Genomic DNA, 24,939 nt, shown 5'->3' on the forward strand with positions numbered 1-24,939 from the left:
TTTTTTTGAGCTCGGGCGTTAATTTCAGAGAAAACCAGTGGCATTGTCGTGTTTCTTGCAAACTTTTACATAAGAATCAGTAGTCAAATCGCAAATTCCTCACACATGCAACATCTCCATTCCCAACTCAGCAGAGCGTGGCATCTCGATTAGTTTCTAAAGGACCATCCCGAGGAAAAGGTCAGGAAAGGAGTTGATAGGGAGCATTGGCGTGACATGCTTTGCGATATATCGATTAATCTTCCGTTTAAGCCTCAGAAAAAATCGATAAACAGGGCGTTCGCGACGAACACCTCAGTGATCGAAACCTTGCCGTAGCTTCTTATAAAGAAATATCGATAATCCATAATTCACTCCTCGCCACTGATAGTAAGGGGTGGTAGGAAAATGTCCGCATGCCAAAACTTATTCTACAAGGGATGTGTATAGAGACTAAAAAATCTACGAAATATACCGCTAAAAGTCACACGAAGAGCGATTCGACGAAAAGACTGTGAATTGAGGTACGCATGATTTTGATCGTTTGAAAGTTTGATTTATTCAAGTTACAATTTCTTCGGGCATTTTGATTTTACAATCAATGAACGAAACAGAGAGGCCAGCCGTCGCACTATGCTGTCGTGCTATGGCGGAACGCCGTATGAGCATTCGAGGGTTGCCACATTTCCTCTGGTAAAAATTTTATTTTTGAGGGAAGTTGTGAATATTTGTCCTGGAAATTTTCAGGAACTTCAGGTGAAATTACGAACAAAATTATCTGAAAAATTGGAAGAAAAATATACAAAAGTTTACCATGGGATTCTTGTTTTATCAAAGGAAATTTGGCAACGCTTGAAGGTTCATACGACGTTTTTCCTTAGCACGGCAGTATGGTCCCATAGCTTGATTTAAACGGCATTAAATCAGAGTAGACTTTGCTCCGCATATCATATCGGGGAGTTTGGGTGATATTAAGACTTTGGCAAAGAATTTGACACCAAAATTTGTAACAATATAGTGAGAGCAGAGATTTTAAATCGCACTGAAATCAAATTCTCGGCGTTTTTACCAAGGTCCGTTGGTACCGTTACCATCTCACTTTTTTTTACCAATTATTGGTTATTTCACCAAGACAGACTGGTAAGCTTAAATAAAAACCGGTATTTTTACTGTTTTTTAGGTAAGAATACCACTTTTATTGGTAATCAATTCCCGGTAACTTTGCCATTTTATCTCGGTAATTCTACCACAGTCGATAAAAGATATTGGCGTTTTTACCAAGGTCCAGTAAAATTACCGAGAAAGTTCAATAATTTTACAGAGATTTCTCGGTAAAATTACCAATTCCATAAATGGTAATTTTACCAAGAAAAACTGCGATCAAATAAAACTCTGAATTCTAGGTAATTTTACCCTTTTCTTAATAAATACACCGAGATTTTTTTTTCAGTGTGGAGACCGAAATGCACATTTTCGGAGTCTGATTGTCGTTATATCAACGCCACTATTTCATTGACGCTACCGTCCAGCAGTGGCGATGACCTCCTTAGCGGCCAGTCTTCCGGGGGCTCCAGTGACACCTCCCCCAGGATGAGCGCCTGATCCGCAGATGAGGAGCTTGGATATTGGAGTGTATGGAGACGCTGGTCCAGAACTCACGGGTCTGCACAACAGCAGCTGGTCCAGAGTCAAGGCACCGTGGAAGATATTCTAAGCAAAATCAAACAATAAACATTAAGTGCCGTATTCCTAGGCCTTCTTTAAACATCATCTTTCCTCACGGAGGCTCTACGTAAGACTGGATCAACTGAACAGGACCTTAAAAATTCTGATTCGAGGCAGTGGCGTGACGCGCTTTGCGATACATCGATTGTTCTGCCATTTAAACCTTTGGTAAAGAATCGATTCTTAAGGCGTTTGCTGTGTATCGATTACTTAACACCCTGTGTATCGATCTTTTTCCATAGGTTTAAATGGCATAACAATCGATATATCACAATTCACGCCACGCCACTGATTTGAGGTATTGCCACCACTTTAAGGAGTACGGAAATCTGGACATTTCGGTGCAAGTTTGACCAGTTGAGAACTCGACATCGCCAAGCTTGACATTTTTATCTAAATTGGACGTATTTATGCTAAAAGGAACTAAAAGGAAATGGAAAGGTAGGGTCTGCTCGTGGAAGCTGGATAAGAAACAATGTAAATGTGGATATAGTTCCTTTTGAGAAAATGGAATGGCGGGGTTTTCTATTCAATTGGAAGGAACTAAGCGCTAACTCGTGAGCCGTGAGCATGTGACAAGAGCCTTGTGGACAGGGCTAATGAGTTAAAGGGTCCAGCCACCAACCTCCCGGTCGTGCCCCAGCCTCGATCGTTGCCGCTGACATCACTGACGCTTTTAAATTCCCACTCATTCTTATGGCTCTCAACTAACGAGCACACCATCTTTCTACTTACGCATAGCTCCATTTCGCATAAAGAGTCCAATTAGGCTTCCTTGAAAAGTATTCTCCTGGAAGATAAGGTCCCTTTTCACCGATCCTGTCCCATATGGCTTACATCTTATTGAAAGAGGTCTAATGTCACTTTTAACTCATTATTAGCTCAATATAAAGGATAAGTTTTACTGAACTCTAGAAAAATTCAAGAGTTTACCTTTCGAATTAACTCCTTGCAAGGGATTGAAACAATTTGCCACCAAATAAAATAGAAAATGCATGCAATTTATAGTTTTGCAAATTTTAGGACAAGCAAATTCTTGTTTACTTACACCTCCTGTCAGTCCAAAAATGCTTTCCAAATCGGGAGGGGAGAGAACCTCATAGCCAACGATACTTGACTTAAATCCAGGAGCATAATCTTCTATACTGTTAAACACCTGAAAAATAAGAAGATTTTGAAATCTGAAGAGTATTCGTCCCTCGACTGGCGGAACGCGGCGTGGCGTATTCTGCGATACATCGATTGGTCTGCAATTTAATCCTAAAGAGAAGGATCGATAAACAGGGTGTTCGCAAAGATTACCTCAATAATCGATTCTTTACCACAGCTTCAAATGGGGAAATATCAATTATCGATCATGCACGCCTCGCCATCGTATCAAACGCGCAGCAATTATTCACTGGTTCGCCAGCTGAACATAAAAATTGTGAAAACGCCTCATATACAGCGGCGTGGCAAGAATGATCGACTATCGATAACCCTCCATTTGAAGCTATGGTAATGAATCGATTATTAAGGTGTTCGTTGCGAACACCCTGTCTATCGATCCTTTTCCATCGGTTTAAATGGCATAACAATCGATCTATCCCAAAGCACGCCACGCCACTGGAGCGGAGCGGTGCAGTGGGCGGCCAACGCGGAACGCTCTTAGGCGCCTACAAACCTAAGGGGATACTTCACGCATTGCGCAAAGCTTGAAGTATCCCTTCGGGTTTGTAGGCGTCAATGCGCGTGTCGCGCTGCGTGCTGGTCGCCCGCCGCCGCTGCTCCGCGGCGTGCCACGGCGCCACTGCCCATATTTTGAGAAAAGATCAGCCCATTATGCCATTTTCAATGCCTTTTATGAAAAGCCGAGAGAATAGGTATATTCTGTTTCTAAATTCACTTCTCCGTAGAAAGTACTGTTTCCTCAAATTTGATCATCGTATTTTTAATGAGAGTATTTTCCCATCCCATCACTTCCTCACATATTCTATTTTGCTCGGAGTTTGCAAGAAATCGCCTCCTTTCGTAATAATGAGTAAGTAGAGAGAATCTATCATTACAAGTCTGTTTTTCGAACTAACTTACAATTTGAGCGTAAGCATTTTTGGTATCTTCGTCCCACACTCGACCGTTCGCCAATGAGTATTTTGTGAATTGAGAAAACACCAAACATACGTGAGCTCCGTCGGGCGATATAGTTTTATCCAGTGAAGACGGAATGACCAATTCTAGCATGGGCCTAATTGCAGAAAAATAACAAATATCAACCATCAGGGGAAATCTTGATCGATTTCTACATGTTAGCTTCGAGGCATATGCAACGTAAAATGGAAGTGTTCATTAAAAAAGGAACTATGAGGCGCACAAATCGCACGTCAAAAGTTCCTTTTGATGTTATTCATTCGCATGGCATTCATACAGTGTTTCTTTTTACAAAAATACTTCCAAATAAATCACGGGTTTGATCAATTTGAGAGAGGTACTAACAATTTATTGAATTTTATCTAGCCTTGGCTTGTGGCTTTGGCTTGACACACAGTTTGTTGCAGCCAGTCATCGTTTCAGGAATGGCTTTTTGATCAACTATTAAATTGAAATTTGTCATTTTTCCTTCCTTATTTCTTTTTTTCGGCGTAAGTGAATTTAATGAAAATCTATCACCGATGAAAAAGATTAAACCCTCATTTCCATCCGAATTTTTAGTCTTTTGTATCGGACTACAAAGATCAGATTCGAATAAATGAGCATTAGAGGAGAGACCTATCTGGGAGATGGCCGGTGACGCCTTGTTGGTAGGCAACATCAATTTCCTCCATGGAGTCACTGTTGAGATGGATGGTTCCTCGGTGGTGCGGCTGCACTTCGTCGGCACCGGAAGGTCCACCCAAGCCTTTGAATTGGGGTATGCGCGAGACCGCAACTGAAAATTTATAAAAAAAAAATTTGACTGAATAAGAATTTAAAATTCCTTGATATCGGAGCATCATTTCCGTCAAATCTTGGGGAGAAGGAGGGTATAATTTTCATTTGAGAGCTGCACCAGTATTACACAGGCTGTTCTAAATCAAGCGGTGCGAGCATAATGCCGACATTCATCAACGCCAGAAATTTGATACAGGTGATAAGCCGAGATTTTCCTTCGATTTTGCGTGATACCATCACACACCTACTCCGGAGTCCACATAGGTACGTGCTTGAAATCCGCATTTAAGCTGAGGCATGTGAATATAATGCCGTCATAAACGTCAGTAATTTGAGACATGTGAAAAGCTAAGATTTTCCTTCTATTAGCGTGATACAGCATAGGTAACATACCTACTGAAGAGTTAGCTTAGGTGCGCGCTTGATCTCCACATTTAACGATGCGAGCATAATTCCAAGGTCCATAAACGTCCGTAATTTAAGACACGAAAAAATCTAAGATTTGCCTTCATTTTTGCGTGATACCACTCCTCAAACCTACTCTGGATTCTGAATAACTGAGCCCTTGATTTTCGCATTCAACGATGCAAGTACAAAGCCAATATATTTATAAATGTCAGTAATTTGTGACGGGATGAGCTAGCATTCCTCTTCATTTTTGCGTGGCACTACTACAGATACCTTCCCCGCACACTGAATGATAGGACGCATTTCTGCCAAACGGAACTATGTGCACTATGACGTGAGCCCTGTTGTGCATACAGTTTTATGAGTCTCAAGGCTCATGGCTTAATGCACATAGTTTCGTTTGGCAGAAATACGTCCAATTGTGCGCTTTATTTCCGCATTTGATGATGCGAGCATAATGCATTCCTTCATCGAGGACAGAATTTCAGACAGGTGAAAAGCTAAGATTTCCGTTTAATGTTGCGTGATACCTTATCACATACCTTCTCCGTAGACCGAAGAATTCCCCCGTTTGTTTCCGTATTTTACAGTGGGAGCATAATACCTACATTTATAAACGTCAGCAATTTGATATAGATGAAAAGCTAAGATCCTCCTTCAATATCGTGTGATACCACATCATATACGACGAAATTCCGCCTTAGGCGAAATCTCCTCGATCCTTTGACTTTTCTACTTAGCGAGCTTTCACTGTACTTTCAGTAATTTTCGTTGAACAAATCGTGTTCTGCATGAAATGTGGACGAGAAAACATGAGAGCAGATTTCTGCAATTCGTACCCTATGGTATGTACAATTGGAACTTGCAATTTTTACTAGGGATGTGCCGATGATCAAGTATGAAGTACAAGTTCTGATATAGTATATGGTAGAAGTTCTGATCGGTGCATTTCTTACTGTTGATTTTGGTAACCGGTGACGTGTAATCGATCCTCTCAAGCTCAGAGACGTAATCGCTGTCCAATACCTCTTTGTCCGCGATCAAATCAAACGTGACTTTGGGTGTTGCATTCGACAAGACGTACGTTGCCTTGACCTCTGTTCCGTCATTGGTTACCACTCCATCGGCGTTTTGATTCCTGTCAATCGTTATTCTCTCGACAGCCTGAAAACTCAGAAATTTTACGTCAGTTTTCATTTATCTCAGTCGTGCTCAGTAGAATTGACCTCGCAGAATCGACATTTTGTCATTTGAAGCCACGGTGAAGAATCGATTTTTAAGGTGTTCGGTGCGAACGCCCTGACAATCGATCCTCTTCCTATCTTGCATGGGTTTAAATGACAGATCAATCGATATATCGCAAAGCACCGCACGCCACTGGCGTGTAGTGGAAGCAGTGTACTTAACTGGGGTTTAGTCGGATATGAAACTAAACTAACTGAGAGACTAAGCGTAGAGTATCATGGAAAAATGAAGGCGTCACAACATGTGATCGTGATTTTACGACCTTTGTTATGCCGATGCATATCATTTCAGTTCGTTGAAGCGGCATGTAATTCGTTTGCAAATCGCCGGCACTTTCTAATTGCCTGCGAGATGTATACTCAAAAAAGTTCAAATCAAAATTGGACCGGGTTGAGCAGAAAGGAACAAAGTCACATCAGCTACTGCCAAATTTAACTTTGTAATTTATTTTTTTATTAGAGAATGTTTGTGCAGATTTTTTTGAAAATTTTAGGGAATTTGCTTCGACTTACGCAGAAAATTCACTTACATGGAAAATTTGCACACACAAATTGTATTGCTTCATCGAATGAGCATGAGTTCGCAGTATTTTTCATTTTTTTTTTTTTTTTTTTTTTTTTTTTTTTTTTTTTTTTTTTTTTTTTTTTTGACATGGGAAATTGGAGAAAAATTGGGATAAAAGTGGGACGCCTTATGGCGTCATCTGGCAGCATTCCCCATTTAAACACATGTATTTCAGCAAATTAGAATATTTCGTCGTATCTTCTCCAATAATTGTTCAATTTAGAAGGCAAGGTTATCCCCGTACTCAGTTTTCCTAGCAGTGTCATTTTAAAGATGAAATTCACAAAATTTCAGACACCTGCCAATTCTATATTTGCACCAAAAGCCGCACAGCAGTTTTTATGTAAAACATTAAATTGCTCAATTAAACTTGGCAATAGCGGATGTGGCTTGGTTTCCTTCTGCTTAACGCGGTCCAATTATAATTAAATTGTGTCAAGAAAATAAATCACGAGAAGAAATTAGGCAACGTCTGATGAAGTTAGGCTGATTTTGAATAATGCGGTCTAATCGATCTAAATGTGAAGTCTAAATTGAAAATTGTTTGTCACATTCATCATGACAGAGTGGTACGTAATAATTAATATTCTGCCGTGCTAAGGAAGAACGCCTTATGAACATTCAAAAGTTGCCAAACTTCCCTTGATAAAACATGTATTTTTGACAACATTCATGCATATTTTTCCTTGAAATGTTTAGATATTTTAGATTAAATTGCGTACAAAAATGTCCGAAAACTTTGGAAAATAATATTCAGAATTTTCCCAGTAATTCCGGTTTTTATCAGAGGAAACTTGGCAACGTCTGAAGGCTCATACGGCGTTTTTCCTTAACACGGCTGTATTATACCTTGTCGGTGAATAAGTCTGCGCCGTGCGCCTCCGCCGAACGCGCGAGCGCTTGCGAAACGGCACCCATTCCACCCTCTGGATAGGCCCACGCCCCCGGAGTCCCGTCCAAATTACCACACACGTGATGCATCAACACATAACTGTATTGAAAGAAAACATTCGTCAGCATTCGTTAACAAGGTAATTTCAGTAATCTGATGCGATCAGTAATTTGTAATCAGAAATCGGTAATAATTTTTCATCTTCATAATTTCACGGAGAGCATGAGTTGCGTGGCGCCGAAAGCAGAGGAGGGTCCAAAAATTTGGCAACGTTGGCTTATCTCCACATAAAACCTGCGTTGAATAATCGATTCGTGTTGGAGCTATAGGCCACTTCGGGAATCAATACATTTCTATAGGTTGAAATTGTGAAAAAAAAATGATGCCAATGGACCACTACACCCTGCGTGTTCTGACACTGACTCTGCGTGTTCATGTTCATTCATCAATCGCGCCAAACAGTGCGCGGTCAGCGCGAATGCGTTTTGCGCCTACAAGACCGCGTGAATACTTTCTGCATTGCGTGTTCACTACGGTATGCTTTAATCGTTGAAAATTAACGACTAGACAAGGTACGAATTTAAGCATTCTGATACATGTTTCTGAACAAGAATTTCACGTAGAACACGATTCGCGCAACGAAAATTACTGAAACTAACTCCTAACGAAGATATTAACGTTTTTATTCCACATTGGTTACGAGGAATTTGAACTGCCCACTGACAAGAAACTCAAAGCTCTCCGTGACTCAAATCGCACACTACGACGGTTTCAACAAGCTTCTCAAGCGAGTAATGTTCATCTCCCACCATGTGTCGTTCAAACTATAAGCAATTTGCTACAGCTGAGCCAAAGCGTCAAGATTGAGATTGCCAGATTTTTATATCACAGAGACTGTCATGATAACGTTTAGCGCACGATGTGAATCACACAGAGCATTGAGTTTTCATGAGCGGGTGGTTTGAATTCACGCATCAAGAATCATTAAATATCTTTGGAAGGAGTCAATTTCGGTAATTTTCGTTGTGCGCGTCGTATTCTACGTGAAATTTTAGTTTAGAAACATGTATCCAAATGCTGAAATTCGTACCTCGTCTAGTGGTCCATTTTCAACGATTATAGCACGCACCGTAGTGAACGCGCAATGCGGGAAGTATTCATACGGTCTTGTGGGCGCGAAACGCATTCACGCTGACCGCGCACTATGTTTGGCGCGATTGAATGAACACGCAGAGAGATTATCGACGCTGTAAGTAAGTCGGCAATCACATCGTTTGCGGCAACACTCGTTTGCGGTGTCTGAAAATCTCCTATGTTATTTTTTAGAGGAGAACAAATTGATATCATTCCTTGAAGTTTGTGCAGAATTTTCTTCGCATGGAGAAGAAAAATCACGTCAGTTTTAAAGAGTTGCCGTTGAGTAGTTTTTCGTTTAAAAAATAAAGTATGACAGGAAGTTTGCGACGTTGCACACCGAGTTATGTGATTGCCGACTTACACCGTCGATATGCTTTTTTTTAGTACGTAAGTAATTTAAAGTAAGTATGTATGTAGTAAGTGTTCCTGTATTCAGCAAATGATTTTTTTAAAAAAAAATGGAAACACACGGCCAATTAATTTTACAATTTATGTGTTCTCATGTAATAATTTTGCTAACGACATTTTCTTCTTTTCTGTTTTTGGTAAGTTTTGATTTCATTCTCACTTGATCCTTCTCATTTCTACGCATGTAGTTGCTAATATAAGTTTTTCAGTCACTTCTTTTGTAACAGGGTCCCAGAATTTATTCATTTCGTGTGAGGAGGGGGTTAGAAAAAAATTGATGTGAGTTGCGTCACCTACCCTGTGCCCGGTGTGAACGGGCCAGCCATGGTCCCGATAAGCGCATCCGTGGCCAGACCGGCCTTCAAAGGCTCCGACTCGAACCATTTGTCGAGAACTTTGTTGATAGGGGACGTCATCAACTGCCACAAGGATCTTGCATTCGGACCTAATGTTGATAGAGCCTTTGCTGAAACATAGAAATACTTTAGTCACTTTAAAAAAATTCAATAAAGAACTTTTGAAAGGTCTCGTGGAACTATCTGAAATTGTGGCCATCTAATAGGGGAAAGAACATGAGTGAAAAAACTCAGATTGTGTTGTAAATATCAGAGGAAAAAGGTCAGACGAGTTAGGATCGTTGGAATTAAGGCAAGACCACGTAATTGATTTTAAATGAGAGCCCCAGAAATCACGCTGGTAAACGGGGAGCAAGGCTCAACTTATCTTTGCCATACGCTGTTCTGTCCTCTACTTCAGATACATGGCCACAGACACACAGCCGCAAAACTAAAGGCTAGGTCTCGTTTTTTTGCGGCAGTGTCAGTGCAGGCACCTTTTCGGTAAGATCACTTGATTACTTTTTTAAAGAGAGCCCCAGTTATCACCTCGCGCTTGAAAGTACACAGCGCTTTTTCGAAGGTTTAGCCCGCACCGCATTAGGAAATCAAATTATGAAGTAATTTCAAAAATCGTATCTACAATAAGCATATTTTGAATTTGCGCGGAAATCATTTTTTTCCAATTCTTCACTAATTTAAGTTCATGTGGTCAATGAAAGAGTTTGCAATATATAAAACTGCAAGCTGTTATTTCCATTAACTTCTTACCGGCCTCTCTCAATGGTTTTGACTTGCAAAGTTCGATGATTTTCATAGGATAAGACTGCTCAAGGAACTTTTGAAGCTGACTGGGAGAGACGTCCATCAGTGGGACCAACCCCTTTGCAAGTACCTGCATCTCCTCTTCGTACTTGGTGAACAACTGTAAAAAAAAGTACGAGTACCTTCTTTTTAGCTAAAATTCGCAACCTTACGAGTGAAATAATATTCCTATGCATTTACCCATTATTCATTCGGTTCATTCAGGAAGAGAACAACATCATTCCATTTTTATTGAGTTGCGAGATGATCTCTTTTTTTTTAGCACTTACTCTCTTATCACACAAATACCCTAATAGAAAATTAGATCAGTCTACTAAATGTTTACGTTGGCTTGCTTTTTAATCGGTGGGACAACCGGCATTGGACACATATAAATCAAAAGGAACTGTATCCATTGCGATGTAAGCCTTGTCAAGTATGTATTCTTATAGATCTCAGGGCTCATGTCAGAATATATGTAGTTCCTTTTGATTTAATTGTGTCCAAATAATCTTATGCTTCTCGACTCAGCCTTGATTCTGAAGTAGCATCGCCCTCTCCTGATTACACATCGATGGCCAAAAACGCGATGCCGAGTACCTCCATTGCGATGTTTCAAAATTTTCGCTCCAATTTTATTTTTTCGAAGTGAAATAAGCCAACTTTATAGCTTGAAATTTACTCAAAATATTCTGCTGACAAAGGAGAATTATTGAGTAAGTTTTCGAGAAATTACTTAAACTACTTTTCCAAAGATAAAATAAACCATGACAATAAGTCTGCAACGTGTCAAACGTAGGTACATAGTTTCCACTTTGGTTATCGATTTGTGGTTCTATATACCTAACTTATCGACGACCGTAATAAAAAAAAATATTAGAATCATTCTTGTACTTATTCCGGGGTGTAAAAATATCTTCTATATATCTAAGTATCTATCTACACTTCCTACGTTATCTTGTCTATATTTTTTATTATGAGGAAAACTTACAAAGAAATGTTAAGAAAAACTACTTGCTGATATTTTTTTAAAAAAAAAAATTTTTAAAATAAAAGCGCCCATATGCGTTTTTGCGATTTTCTCATTGTGACCCATTCCGCCATCTGACATACTGTTTCAAAAACTATCAGTGTGGGTATCCACCATATCTGAAGGCGTTTACTGCATCTGAGAGCATTACTATACATAGATACACATTTAAGTGGCAAAGAGATTTACCTGCGCGTCTCTTTTGGAGAATTTAGAGATTTGCTCGACATTGCTTTGGTGACTGGAGCCGAGCAGAAGGTGACGACCATCTCGCAAAACTGTAAAACTACTCGGATCCCGAAAGTGAAGTTTAAGACCAAATTCCTTAAACAAAAAAAAAAATATTTCATGAATTATAAATGGAATCAGTTATAGAAAAATATAATTACATTGAAAAACTAAAACAAAAAAATAATTAATAAAACTAAAATAATAATAATAAATAATTGATAATAATATAAAAAATAAAACATATAAAATATAAAACGAGAATAGGTCGGAACCGTTTCGACTTACTTGTCAGAAACAAAATCGGAGAGTAATTCAAAATAGTATGTTTCAAGTGAGAGTTTAAAAATGATTCGCCTTTTTTTTTGTTTTGACCACTTTTTTGTAGTTAAGGAGCTTCTATACCTGAGACAGAGATGAACGCGAACAACACGCGCAGTTCGCCTCCATTTTGAACGACTAAGCAACAAATCGACCCTCTCAAGATATTTCGTTTCATTCACTCGAAATAAAAGCACACAAAGCTCCATGATATACTCTGACTTTGCTTTACAGAAACTGAGCTTGAGTTGCCTTCATTTAGAATGGATAGGCAACTATTTTGACGTTTGGAGGCGGAGCTATTTGAGCCTACTCGCACTGAATTAAGGGAAATAAGGCTCTGGGACATGTTGTGGCTTCACATTGGCAAAAAAGTGCGCCTTCACTTAGAATAGTAAGGCAACTATTTTGACTCTCGAGAACTATTTCGTCCTACTTGGTTGTCCTTGGTTGTTGTGGTGCTGCGAATAACACTCCGAGACGTGATATAACTTCATGTTCCAGCAATGAAGCTCGGTTCGCGCTCATTTTCAACGGTAAGCAAATATGTCGACTCTCTGGAGATGTTTCGGTCCATCGTTCAAAAGTAGGCGAACAGCGATCCATGATATAATATGTACTAGAGCTTCATGTTACAGGTTCAGAGCGCGGTTCGCCTTCATTCCGAACGGTGAGGCAACTATTTCTACTCTCAGGAGCTGTTTTGTCCTACTCGTTCCGAGGGAGGCAATCAACGTTCTACGGCACACTGCGACTTCATGAGTAGCGCAGTTTGCGTTCATATTGAAAGTTTAGGCTGTAGGCAACTACCTCCTTCGCCACTTGGCCCACTGACTCAAGAGGTTTTAAGTGAGCACTACTGCAAGGCATTTCGACGGTGCAAGTCGGCAATCACATAACTCGTTTACGGTGTCTGAAAATCTCCGCAACTATGTTATTTTTTTAAAGGAGAACAAATGGACATGATTCCTTGAAGTTTTTGCAGAATTTTCCTCGCACATAAAAGAAAAATCACGGCAGTTTTAAAGAATTACCGTTGAGTAGTTTTCCGTTTAAAAAATAAAGTATGACAGGAAGTCTACGACGTCGCAAACCGAGTTATGTGATTGCCGACTTTCACCGTCGATTTGTCTTTCATTAAGGGATGACCGAAATCAGATACTGCGCGTCACAATTTACTGTCCCGTCGTGACAGGAATCGTGTCTCATTACAATAGGAGATCACTATTTTCTGGGTCATTTAAGTGGCAACCCTTGGCGATAAAAAGCGAATTCGGTTCTAATTGGACAGACCTCGTAATGAGTATATTATCCATGTAAGAATGAGAGAGAAAGTGTTCAGGTCTGGCAGATGCATGCTGAACACTTTTTTTCTTCAGCCCTACGCTCTTACACATTAGAGTTTAATTTTTTTTAACTTAAATAAGTTTCTTTCGAAGTTTTGGTCATGATTTTTGGCAGAATTTATTGTGTGGACCCAGCCTTATTCTGCCGTCCATACTTGGAATAGCAGTTAACAAAAAGGAACCAGCGCGCGATTACAGTGCTTTCAAAATCGTGTAACTCCTTCATTTCTTCTAAAAATACATAATACATGTATGGTATTAAAATTTACACAATTATTTTTGTTAAAATTAACAATTAAAATTAAAATTAACAATTTTTTGGTGGAAAGTCAAAACTTGCTGCTTTTCTAGGAAATTTTTTAAATCATTATGAAGAGGCAACATTTTTACAACACTGTTTAATGGCGCTGGCTTTTTTTGCTAAATGCGATCCACTTATAGTTCGGACCACATTTTTAGTGGTTTTTTTGTGTCTTTTTTCCCTTTCATATAAATACGAGTGTGTATGTGTGCGTTTGGCAATGCCCTGAATCTAGTTTCCAGCGTTAGGTTGGGTGAAGTATACCTTAAGTTGAAGCTCCTGGATGATCTGGGGTCTGAGGAGGCTGAGAACGTAGGAGCACCTGGAGAATCGAAAACCAGGGACGATCTCCTCGGTGACGGCGGCTCCTCCGAGGACAAGGCGCCTCTCCAGGACGCAAACACTCAACCCCGCACGTGAGAGGTACCCCGCGGCCACCAGCCCGTTGTGCCCTGTTCATATCACAAGAGAAATTATAATTAGGTACAGATATAGGCGGATCTACGGGGGTGCCAGTGGGTGCCGGGCACCCCCAAGCAAAAATTAAGTACGGTTATCGGAACCGTGAAATTACTGCTTTTGAAGATTCTGTATTCGCTCACACTGAGAAAAAAATTCCAGCAATTAATCGAAAATGTTTTAAACAGAATTAATGTTGATAGTCGTGTTTTACAAAGATTCTACTGGTTTTTTATGGTAAGATTGTAGTTTCGATGGAAAGTTTTGCTAAGAATTTTCTACATTGAATTTATAGGTATTTACGCAGAGAGGAAGGAGAGAAAAAGAGAAAGGAAGGTAGGAAAGGGATAAAACTTGGGGGCCGAAACTTAGGCCTCCCTTGAGCGCCCCGCCCATCCCCTTCGGGGCCGGTCTCCGACATTTTCCACCTCTGGGCACCCCCAAGCATGAAGGTCTATAACCGCCTCTAGAGTGGAAATCCAACACCTGCGGGCTCATTATTGAAATTTATAGGCTAAGCGATAGACAAAGGAGACATAGGGAGTGTACGGAGCGATCTTACTGGTTGAAATGGGTGGTTTCTATAGACTAACGGGGAAAATTACGGACTATCAGGGATTCTTGCGGGATTTGATAGATGCCCTGCAGCCCGTGACAAGATATACAATAAAAAACAATTTAATAAGCGGGTGACAAGGCTAAAATTTCAAACACAAGACCAAAACGTTTCGGCTGAAAATTCAGCTATCTTCAGTTGGATGAATAAAAAAATAAAAATTGTTAAACATCTAAAATAGTACCTGACTGTACCTTTCAATTGAGAATGTTGTTATGACCTTAGATTGGCGTAAGTCCACAATCAGATATCTCGTTTGCGGTGTCTGAAAATCTCCGCCTCTAGGTTATTTTTTTAGAGGAGAATAAATTGACATCATTCCTTGAAGTTTATGTAGAATCTTCTTCGCACAGAGAAGAAAAATCACGGCAGTTTTAAAGAATTGCCGTTGAATAGTTTTCTGTTTAAAAAATGAAGTATGATAGGAAGTCTACGACGTCGCAAACCGAGTTATGTGATGGCCCAATTGAGCACAGCAGGGGAGAATTTCATGAGCGCCGCCGCCCGCGGCGCGCTATGGTCCAAAACTGAAGAATAGGAAGAAATAAGTCGGATAATGACTGAAAGATCACGTAAGTTTCATTACTGATGTTTTTCGAATTTGATGTCAAATTGCCCACATTTTAACACCCTGACCTATTAATTGTGGGCAAGTTTATGGCACGCTGCGGCGCGGCGTGCTCGCCAGCTCGAAACGCGCACTGACGCCTACAAACCTAAGGGGATACTTCAAGCATTGCGCAATGCGTGAAGTATCCCCTTAGGTTTGTAGGCGATAGAGCGCGTTTCGGGCTGGCAAGCACGCCGCGGCTTTCCCGACGGGCGGGTGATGAACGATTTCTTGTGGGGACAGCCCTTTGGCAGAGAAACCCGTGCATGTATCGTGGGGAAAAAAAATGTTTAATTTTTTTTTTTTTTAATTTTCGACTTTTAAAATTACACACCGGTCGTGTGAAGTAATTAGTGAACTCCACGCTAGATGAAGGGTAGTAATGAAAGGCGGGTCGCTGCAGACGGCGCAGGGCGGCTCATACAATTCTCCTCTGTGCTCTGTCGGTGATCGCCGACTTACGCCGTCGATTTTAATTTCGCGCCATTGCCGATCACATGTTCATGACGTCAGTTTCACGTGTTTGTTTTGCTTTTTCTCTGTTGCTCTGTTTTTATATTGAGTGAGGTTATACGATTGAAATTTTCCTGTGCATTGTGCGTGGTGATTTATGATCTAGTTATATTACTTATTTCCTCCCTCGTGGCCACCCTTAGTTTGTAAATCCAGTCATCTGTGGCTTCCGGACTAAACGTGGCTGAAAATCCTTCAGTTTCATTCGAATCGGAGCAATAAATTCAAGTGAGTACTTGAGCTGTTCCTACATCATTCGTTTGACCTCAACGATTCCTTTTCATAACTTGAGCAATTTTAATTAAAATTTATGATAAAGCATACATTTACATGTAATTGTTGGAATGACCAAATCACGGATCTTGATGCCCTGTCCGAAAATCTTGGCTCTTACTCCGTTAAAAACCAAGGAGTGAAATTTGTCGCCGGAGTCATAGCGTCCATAAACCCCGAGTGATATGAATGCAAGATGAAGGTGAAATTAGCACCATGAAAGCGTATGACACTATGCGAAAAGAGTAGATTCTACTCTGTAGAAGTTATAAGTCCTTTTGCAAGGAAAATAGACTCCACTTCAAATTCATAAGGCTCACGCTTTATGGGAATTACATATCGATGGTGAAACCACCGGACCATTTGCGGTGCTTAGAAATCTCTGCTCCCATTTTATTTTTTGAAGGAGAGCATATCAATATAATTTCTTGAAATATCTACGTAGCATTCCTCGCATGTCAAGGAAAAAACACGGAAGTTTTCAAGATTCGACTTTGAGGAGTTTTCCATTTGAGCGTATTTATGCTAAAAAGAACTATGTGCATGGGATTTGCATTTGACATAGTTCCTTTTAGCATAAATGCGTCCATTTAAAAAGTAAAGTGTGACTAGAAGTCTACAAAATCGCAAACCAAGATACCTGGTCTGGTAGTTTCACTGTCGATATACTTCAGCGTAGAATTTTACTCCGGAATTTCAATAGTTTGCCCTGTGAAACATGAATCTAGGTGGCATTATGAGAACCTATCTTTCCTTGCTTAAGCACTCTGGGTTGTATTCATAGTGATTTCTTAGTATCTATAGTAGCATTGTAAAATATCTGTCGATAATCATTTTCTGCTATTATTTTGGTGAATTCCCACAGTGTTTCTCTTCGACAGAAATGTACACTTTGTTCTATTTTCCCCTCAAGGTTCTTCTGTGCTCCATGATCTAACTTTGTTTTCTTATTCTCAGATTACAATGGCACAACGAAAGCAGCCTGAAAAATCTGAGGAATCTTCAGGTTTTGGGTTTGCAGCAATTCTAGGGGCAGCTGCACTTGGTGGTGCTGTAACGTACGGGCTCACTCAATTGCTCAGTGATAACTCTAGTGAGTACTTGAACATGTCAATCTATCTCTGGTTAAGAGAGCTGCCATACTTGAATGGGCAGAATTTATGTTATCTTTTCATTCTCTCTCGTCGTTGTCAAAATACATGTTAGAGTAACCTGAGTCTTCAGAGCTAGGACTCAAAATGTATGGAATTAGATAGCGGAATGATTCTGTAGAATGTTAGTCACTGACATTGTTCTTTACTCAATATAAATCTGTGTTTGGCCAAGAACTTGAAAGATAATTTGTTTCCCATTCAGAAAGTTGGTTTATGTTATGGGATAGAATTTAGGGATTTTTACTATGATCAGACATTTATTGTCTATTGGAGACAAAAAATTATCTTTTATGTGCCGTCTAATAATCAGATGCTGGAGTGTTCAGTTTGGTATAGTTGTATAATTAAAGAGTGGAGAGAGAAATTTCTCATTTTACAACAACGATGATGCTCATTATTCTGCCATACTAAGATAAATTGCTCTACGGACATTCAAATGTTGACAAATCTCTCCTGATAAAGTTCATCTTCATGAGGAAAATTATGAATATTTGCTCTTGAAAGTCTCAGATGATACAGATCAAATTTTAAACATAATTGGAAGGAAAATTGGATCGCATTTAGCAAAAAGGAACTAGCGCAACTTCGGTGTTTCTAAAATCGTACAACTTCTTCTTCTCTTTTAAAAATACTTAATTTATGTACAGTGTTCAAATCTGAACAATTATTGTTCTTTAAAATTAACAATTTTTTGGTTGGAGGAAAAAACTATATGCTGTTCTGGTTGATTTTTAAGATAACTATGAAGAAGCAACATTTTTACAACACTGTTAGCACGCTGATTCCTTTTTGCTAAATGCGATCCAATTGAGGGGGACAAGTGCATACCTAAATTTCGTTGAAAATCTTTGTTTTATCAAAGTGAATCTGGCAACAGCCCAAGATTCCTCAAGAATTTTTCTGGAGCAAGATATTATTAAGGACTTAGTTTTATTTTATTTTATTTTTTTAGCACACCCTCAACGCCAGCAAAATGCTGAAAGAAGTCGATTTGCTACCGAATATATTCTTAATGTAAAATTTCTGTTATATATTTGTCTTTAAATACATTGAAAAAAGAAGCGAAGTTGTTAGCTGAGACCTGATGAGTTTTTTTTTTAAATTTTCACAGGTAGCGGAGGCGCCAGAGAAGCAGCCTACGGAAGGGCCAATGAACCATGCCAAAGGAGAGCTAGCAGTGAAAGACAAAGAACATTCCCTAGTGATTTCAGTTTTGGAACCGGTGAGGAAAAAATCAAATAAGTAATATCACTTTTTCTACAAATACGTGAGAGGAGGAGCCAGCTTTGTACTAATTTTAATTTTAGTCGTCCTGTATACTCCTAATTCTTATCTGCATCAGCTTTACCTGTACAGGTTTTATTTCGAACCAACCACATTTTCATCTCTTGCACGAAGGAATTTATCTCCATCGCCCTGTTTCAGTATTCCTAATTAAACTTTTATTTTATTGTGAAGGAGATGCCGCACGTATTAGCCTGAAGTTCCCAGAGATTTCTTTTAAAAAATGTGAAGAATTACTTAGAATTTTCAAACGAATTAGTAAAACAGTTCTTTTATAAAAATTAAATGTTTTTAGAAATACTGAAATAGCGCTGAAAAAATATGTTCTTCCATGCGCAAGATGAAGGTATGGAATGTGACTTTACTGCTCAAAAACTGAAAATTGAATCATTTGTCTCACTGCACTAATTTTAAAATTAAAAACTTGGCGTCTGGTTTGCTGTTTTCATTTTGTACAAATCCTTAAGATCAATTATCAAAAGTTTTGTTCCATGTTTATACTGGCAGACTCATTACATCTGTTGAAAATTTCACTCATATGCGTGTTTATATATTTTCAGATCAATCAGGAGGCAGAACAGATGATCCTGATTTGAAAACTGGTTAGTATAAAGTAATTTCTTCTAACATGTAATGCTTTTCATGATAATTCAACTGCTGTGTCTTGCAGGAGAGTATTTGTCACATATTGATGTGTCGCATTTTAGTATTTTCTCCGATGAGCTTCAAGGTTCTTGCCAAAATTTTCCTTGCGATTAACCATCAAGGAACAGTAAGGCTAGATAGAAGCGATTCAGGCAAATGGCAACTCAGTGTTTTTGGGACAGATTTTTGTTTTCTTTGATCATTAAATGTGAAGTTAAATTTGAGCGTGTATTTTATACCTCTCTTTCTTCTTTCATGAGTTTTAAATGATATTTTAATTCTTCAAATTGCACTGAATGTTGGTGCACACCATATGTCATTTTGATTGTGCCTTGTGTCAGTTTGCTCATCAAGTACAATTTCCTCTCATTAAAAACTCCTAGAGGGCTTTGAAAAACCCACTAAAAAGTGTAGGCAAGTCTCTAAGTAACTTCAGGTGGAAGTCCTTGAAAATCTTGACAATTATCCATTGCATTCCTCAAGTTTTGCCTTATTTTGGCTACATTAACTTTTTCTTACTTAGTGCACTGTAAGAAATTCGAAAATATGATGGCTCTCTCAGTGTGCTGTTCAAAACTGTGAATAAAAACTCAAGCGCCATTTTTCCCTCAATGATGCTATTACGGGCACTATCTCCTTACAAAAAAAAAAAAAAAAATCATTCGCAAATTTAAGGATTAAATTTTTTAAAATTCAAGATTTGAAAATTGAATTCTAAATATCTCCTAGTATTTGAAGATCAGTTTATTTCCCATGTTAGTTACCAATTTTCAATTTGTAGAAAGTCAATAGCTTGTCCAGAGATAGTGGAGTGACTTTCAGTGTCTGATGCAGATCTTTTATCTCTACTTGTGAGCACTGAAAAAAAAATTGTATTTTTTCTTCTCACTGTTGAACTCCCTATGCTAAGGGTACACCCAAATTTTAATATAAAATTTCCAATTTCCCTTGTTAGATTTTAAGGATGGGATTGTAACGTTCACATGCAGAGAGTTCCCTGCCCCTTACAGACCAGTGGCTTCCTCCTCACTCTTTACAAACATGATCAGTTTAAAATTACTTGAAATGATGCGGTGTAAATTTTAGAAAATAAAAGTCAGATTTATAATTCATGATTAACACCAAATTTCTATTTGTATTTCAGCTTGTGGCATATGCTGGAACAAAAGGCCCGAAATCATGATGTTACCATGCAACCATGTAAATCTTTGCAGAGATTGTTGGGAGCAATTCCGGGCTTCTCAAAATGGTAAAAACTGCATCACATGCAGAGGAGAGATTCGAAGAATTCAGCGTGTTTATGTGTAAGATATACTTCGCTTGTCACTTTTATTTTTATCATTAAGGATTTTAAATAATGTGCATTGTTTTAATTTTTCACTGATATTGTTATTCGGGGCCAGTTTAGGCAATGTTGTACTGTGATTTCAAATGTAATATAAGTCGTAGGATCTTACTGTATTAATGGACTGATTTTTTCAACATGTGATATAAATGTTTACTGATCAGACCATTTAGTTTTTCAGGACACTTACTGAAGAATTCTTATGTCTTTTCATTGAAAGAGAGATTTAAAAGTACATTTATCAATTCTAATCATGAAAGTGGGTAATTACAAATTATTGCACTGATTATTCTCCAAATGACTTAAGTGCCACAAACACAAATTTGAGGGAAACGAGAAAAATTGTATCATTCCATTTGCTGGCAATTGTAGCAAAACAAAATATGTATGCTTCCGTAGGCAATAATTTAGAATTAAGGAATTAGCGTCGCTAAAAAAGATTTGCAATGGTAACCCCTTCACTGAAAAAATAAGATGTAGCTTTACCTCACTTGTAAAAAAAGCTATTCTAAATTGCCCATCTTCCTTTCAATGCGGCAGGCTTCAAATAATTTTAATCGTATTATAACTTAAAAATGCAACCTGAGTCTTCTGACTCTCAAAAGCATTGGTAATCCATTAAAATCTCATTTTTTTAAATTCAGGCGCTCATCTTTTTGGAAAGAAAACTATCAAAATTGCCAGATTTCTTAGAATTAACAGCAGATTATGAATCATTTAAGCTGAATTATATCTTCGTAATGCAATGATATCATCCTTACCCGCATAGGCATTAATAATCCGTTAAAACTTCATTTTTGAAATTTTGGCCCTTGTGTCTTTTGGAAAATGATCGATTTAATTGAAGAATAGCAAAATAAAAGTCAATGTATGAACAGACTAAAATATATTTAAGTACCGGTCTAAATTATGCAGCCAGTTACCAATCTAGTACTTCAATTCTTTAGTCAAGTAAAAAATCACCATTTTCTTCCTACAGGTTTGCACATATTAGTTCATTCACTAGTTTTTAGCTGCATTGTTTCCTTTTTGCACATTTGCATATAATTTCTTAGGTTAGAAATCAGTATTATCTATCACATTGGATAAGATGATTTTCCTGGTTATTAGTTCACTACTTGTGTTACTATCGAATATTTTTACTAATATTATGTTGTAATGTTGCTCTATTGACCTAACTGTTGACCTCTTTTATAAATGTATTTTTAATTCATAGATTAGAATCAATGCATTGTAATTAATCAAAAATATTTTTAATTGTTTTTTTATTTTAATTACAAATAATCCCCATTTAGTTTACCTGTAATCAATAGCAAACCAATTTTTCTTGTAATCGCATCATTCTTAGTTATTTCCCTAGTTGTGTGTAAGTTTTTAATTGGTGCCACTGTGTACTTTTCAGCTAATCAGAATGAGAATATTTTCAAATTGTATGGCTTTCCTAAGACAATATGGGTTGTTAACTAAAGTGCTACATCAGTTATTTTAAATAAATATCAATTTAACCTTTCACTCATTATTTTCTTACCTTTTTTTGTCAAACTCAGCTTTTTAATGTGTTCAAAGACAATCAAACCTCTGCAGTGTTAAATTGAGATTATTGCAATTGAAGAAACTAGTGACCAGAGGTCTCTCATTGAAAAAAAGAGGGGAAAAAGTGTAAATAATTTTTGCAAACGACATAAGTAATGTCTGAAAAATGCACCTACCCAAAAATTCCACTTTGTTTTATCACGAGGATAGGAAAAAGTACAAAAATAAGTAACAGTGAAAACAACAATGGTTCTTGATCTCTTAACTATTCGGTGACCTAAAGTTAGTTCCTGTACCTACTCAAGAATTTTGTCACTCTTTGAAAAATGAGAAGTTAGCATTAAACCATACCTAGCACAGGTAATGTTAAAAAATATCAACTAAATCGTCAATCTAACTGTTTCGGTACCAGCACTGGCGAATAAAAAAGGTGAACTCTTGCTAAGCGGATTCAAACGCCTTCATGCAACGGATGTCCTCATTGCATACACAAAAAAATGAAGGCATATCATTCCGCCGCAATCTTGCGAGACGCTTGACATATACTTATGTATGACATATCATATACCGCGTCTATGTCGGTGACCGAAGTATGGACCCTCTCATCTTCATTAGCAACGTTGCAGTCATTCTTTGGTAGGTAAATTAGTTGACTTAATTTTTTGCAAAAATGACAGCATTTTAAAGATTAATTTTGGCGGGAAGTTGCGGAGTTGAACGTAGGCTTATAATAAGTAATCATACCTCGCCATTACTTAAGATAAATCTAGTAGGAGTATGCAACCACGTGATATGTTTCCTTTATCATTTATTGTGCTTTAAATTCTCTCAAGATGCTGGTTTCACCTCGAATTTTGGGATGAAAACGGGCTCATTACGCCTAGAAGCACACTTAAGGCTTTTTATCCCCGAAAAATCTCGTTCGTGAAACCTGAATTAAAGAAAAGCTTCTTCAAGAGGAAGTACCTATCTGAAATGTGCCTCTATGCGTGATTTATCCTATTTTGCGTAAAATTTAAAGTTACGCTCGTAATTTAGCTAACGTTGGATATCTCTATGTCATTTACGATCTACCACCATTGGTTTACCTTATACCTAAAGAAGAAAAAAACTGCAGGATAATCCTAAAAAAAAAAACTTCTTTCAGCGTGGTTTGTTATTAAAAACCGTCATTATTAAGAAAGTAGGTACCTCCTCCAACCACAACAACATCATAGCGGCTTTTCGGTGTCTTCTTTTCTGTAGAGAACGGAAGGCGACTTTGATGAAAAGTCACTGCCAAACGTCCAGATCGGCCGACTGTTTTAGGGATCATTTCAGAACAGGGGGCAATAAAACATTTCAGGCACTAGAAACGACAGCTCACACTGGAGGAAAACCGGGAAGCACTTAAACTTTTTTTAGTCGCAAAAAAGTATCTTGATGATTTTGGATCAGCGGAAAGACTTCGTTCGACGTTTAAGCGTTTTTTGACAGCGATGCGAAACAAGACTGTTTGAATTTATCGGAGAGATATGAGAAATTTTAGCGGTTGTAATAAAGTGTCTACATTATTATCGGGAGATAACCAGAGGCAAAAGATCACCGCGTCCAATTAGGCACCATGATTAGATAAATGCTTGTGTCGATTGTCATTTCGAATCAGAAGCTTTTTCTATAGCTGGCTGAGTACGTACCTAGTAACTAATCAGTGCTCCCTAAGCAGCACCTTAATCTCTCCACTTGAAAATTTCTCACGCTCGGGTTTTTGTGCTATATGCTTTGTGCCTATCGAAAGTTTTGAAGGCAATCTAAAGGATGGAATGACGGAAAATGCTGTATGCTTTGTCTCACGCTCGTGTCATATCATTTGGCACACAACCATTCGAACTCTATAGTGGGTATGTGTTGTGGTATCCTTCGAAAATGAAGGATAATCTCAGCTTTTTGCGCGTCTTAAATTATTGACGTTTATGAATGTATCATGATCGCATCCTTGTATGCGGAAACCAAGCGCGCAACTATTCGAACTCCGGAGTCGGTATGTGGTATCACACGAAAGAGAAGGATAATCTTAGCTTTTCGCCTGTCTGAATTTAAAATAAGATGTAGTAGATTACCAGAAGTAAATTACTGGCGTGTACTGATATGGATATTATGCTTGCATCTTTAGCAAAATCGCAAGATCCTTAAAGTTTTATATTTTTCATTCTCCCTGAAACAGTCGCGTAATGGCCGCGATATGTCGTCGTTTCCCGCACGAAGACACGTAACTCTATTCCAAAGTTGCAAAATTGACTTGAAAAATTCAATTTTTTAAGTACGGGAATGAATTTACATGATTTTTGTTGAAAATATGTCTTGATTTTCGCTTAGGATCAGAAAAAAAATCAGTGAAATTGTCGGTTCAAAATCCCCAAACTTATCCCGGTAAAAATGTACTTTGCGCGGGAAAATTTGGCAACATTGCAATGCAGTTACGTTCTTTCGTCCAGGAAACGACGATTTACGTAAAAATCGCGCAGTAATTTTCACGCGCCCAGCAAGTGAATGATGGACATGAACGCCGCGCGCCGCTAGTAATAGCTAGGTACCTAAGAAGAAATGATACTGGAGGGCCATCGAGTGATAAGCATTTCGCAACTTTTCAAAACCAGCAAATTCCTGAGAATAAATAAAAACACAAAACAGCAGATCAGCTGTTGTATGCGCTGTTGGCGGGAAACGCTGAGGAGCGCGCGGTGTGCGTGGAACGCGCGCTGACGCCTACAAACCTAACAGGGATACTTCCCGCATTGCGCAATGCGTGAAGTATCCCGTTAGGTTTGTAGGCGCCTACGCGCATGTACCGCTGGTCACCCGTAGGCCGCGGACGCGGACTGCCACGTCGCTTCAAGC

General features: G+C 38.6%; 2 protein-coding genes across 2 annotated transcripts; one reads left to right on the forward strand and one right to left on the reverse strand.

Moving 5' to 3' along the window:
- Window positions 1-513: 513 nt before the first annotated feature.
- LOC109035351 (pyridine nucleotide-disulfide oxidoreductase domain-containing protein 2) lies at window positions 514-23,678 on the reverse strand. Its single transcript, XM_019048950.2, has 11 exons — window positions 23,254-23,678; window positions 13,895-14,082; window positions 11,624-11,758; window positions 10,372-10,525; window positions 9,563-9,731; window positions 7,678-7,819; window positions 5,976-6,183; window positions 4,450-4,609; window positions 3,775-3,928; window positions 2,753-2,860; window positions 514-1,689 (listed from the first exon to the last, which is right to left on the reverse strand). Exons 1-11 carry the CDS (start codon window positions 23,375-23,377, stop codon window positions 1,498-1,500), a joined length of 1,734 nt encoding a protein of 577 aa, XP_018904495.2. The 5' UTR covers window positions 23,378-23,678; the 3' UTR covers window positions 514-1,497.
- On the forward strand, window positions 15,857-22,041 carry LOC109035352 (uncharacterized). Its single transcript, XM_019048951.2, has 5 exons — window positions 15,857-16,056; window positions 17,059-17,194; window positions 18,367-18,477; window positions 19,100-19,141; window positions 20,329-22,041. Exons 2-5 carry the CDS (start codon window positions 17,065-17,067, stop codon window positions 20,490-20,492), a joined length of 447 nt encoding a protein of 148 aa, XP_018904496.2. The 5' UTR covers window positions 15,857-16,056; window positions 17,059-17,064; the 3' UTR covers window positions 20,493-22,041.
- Window positions 23,679-24,939: the final 1,261 nt, after the last annotated feature.

The sequence above is a fragment of the Bemisia tabaci genome, chromosome 7, assembly GCF_918797505.1.
Source record: "Bemisia tabaci chromosome 7, PGI_BMITA_v3".
NCBI lineage: Eukaryota > Metazoa > Arthropoda > Insecta > Hemiptera > Aleyrodidae > Bemisia > Bemisia tabaci.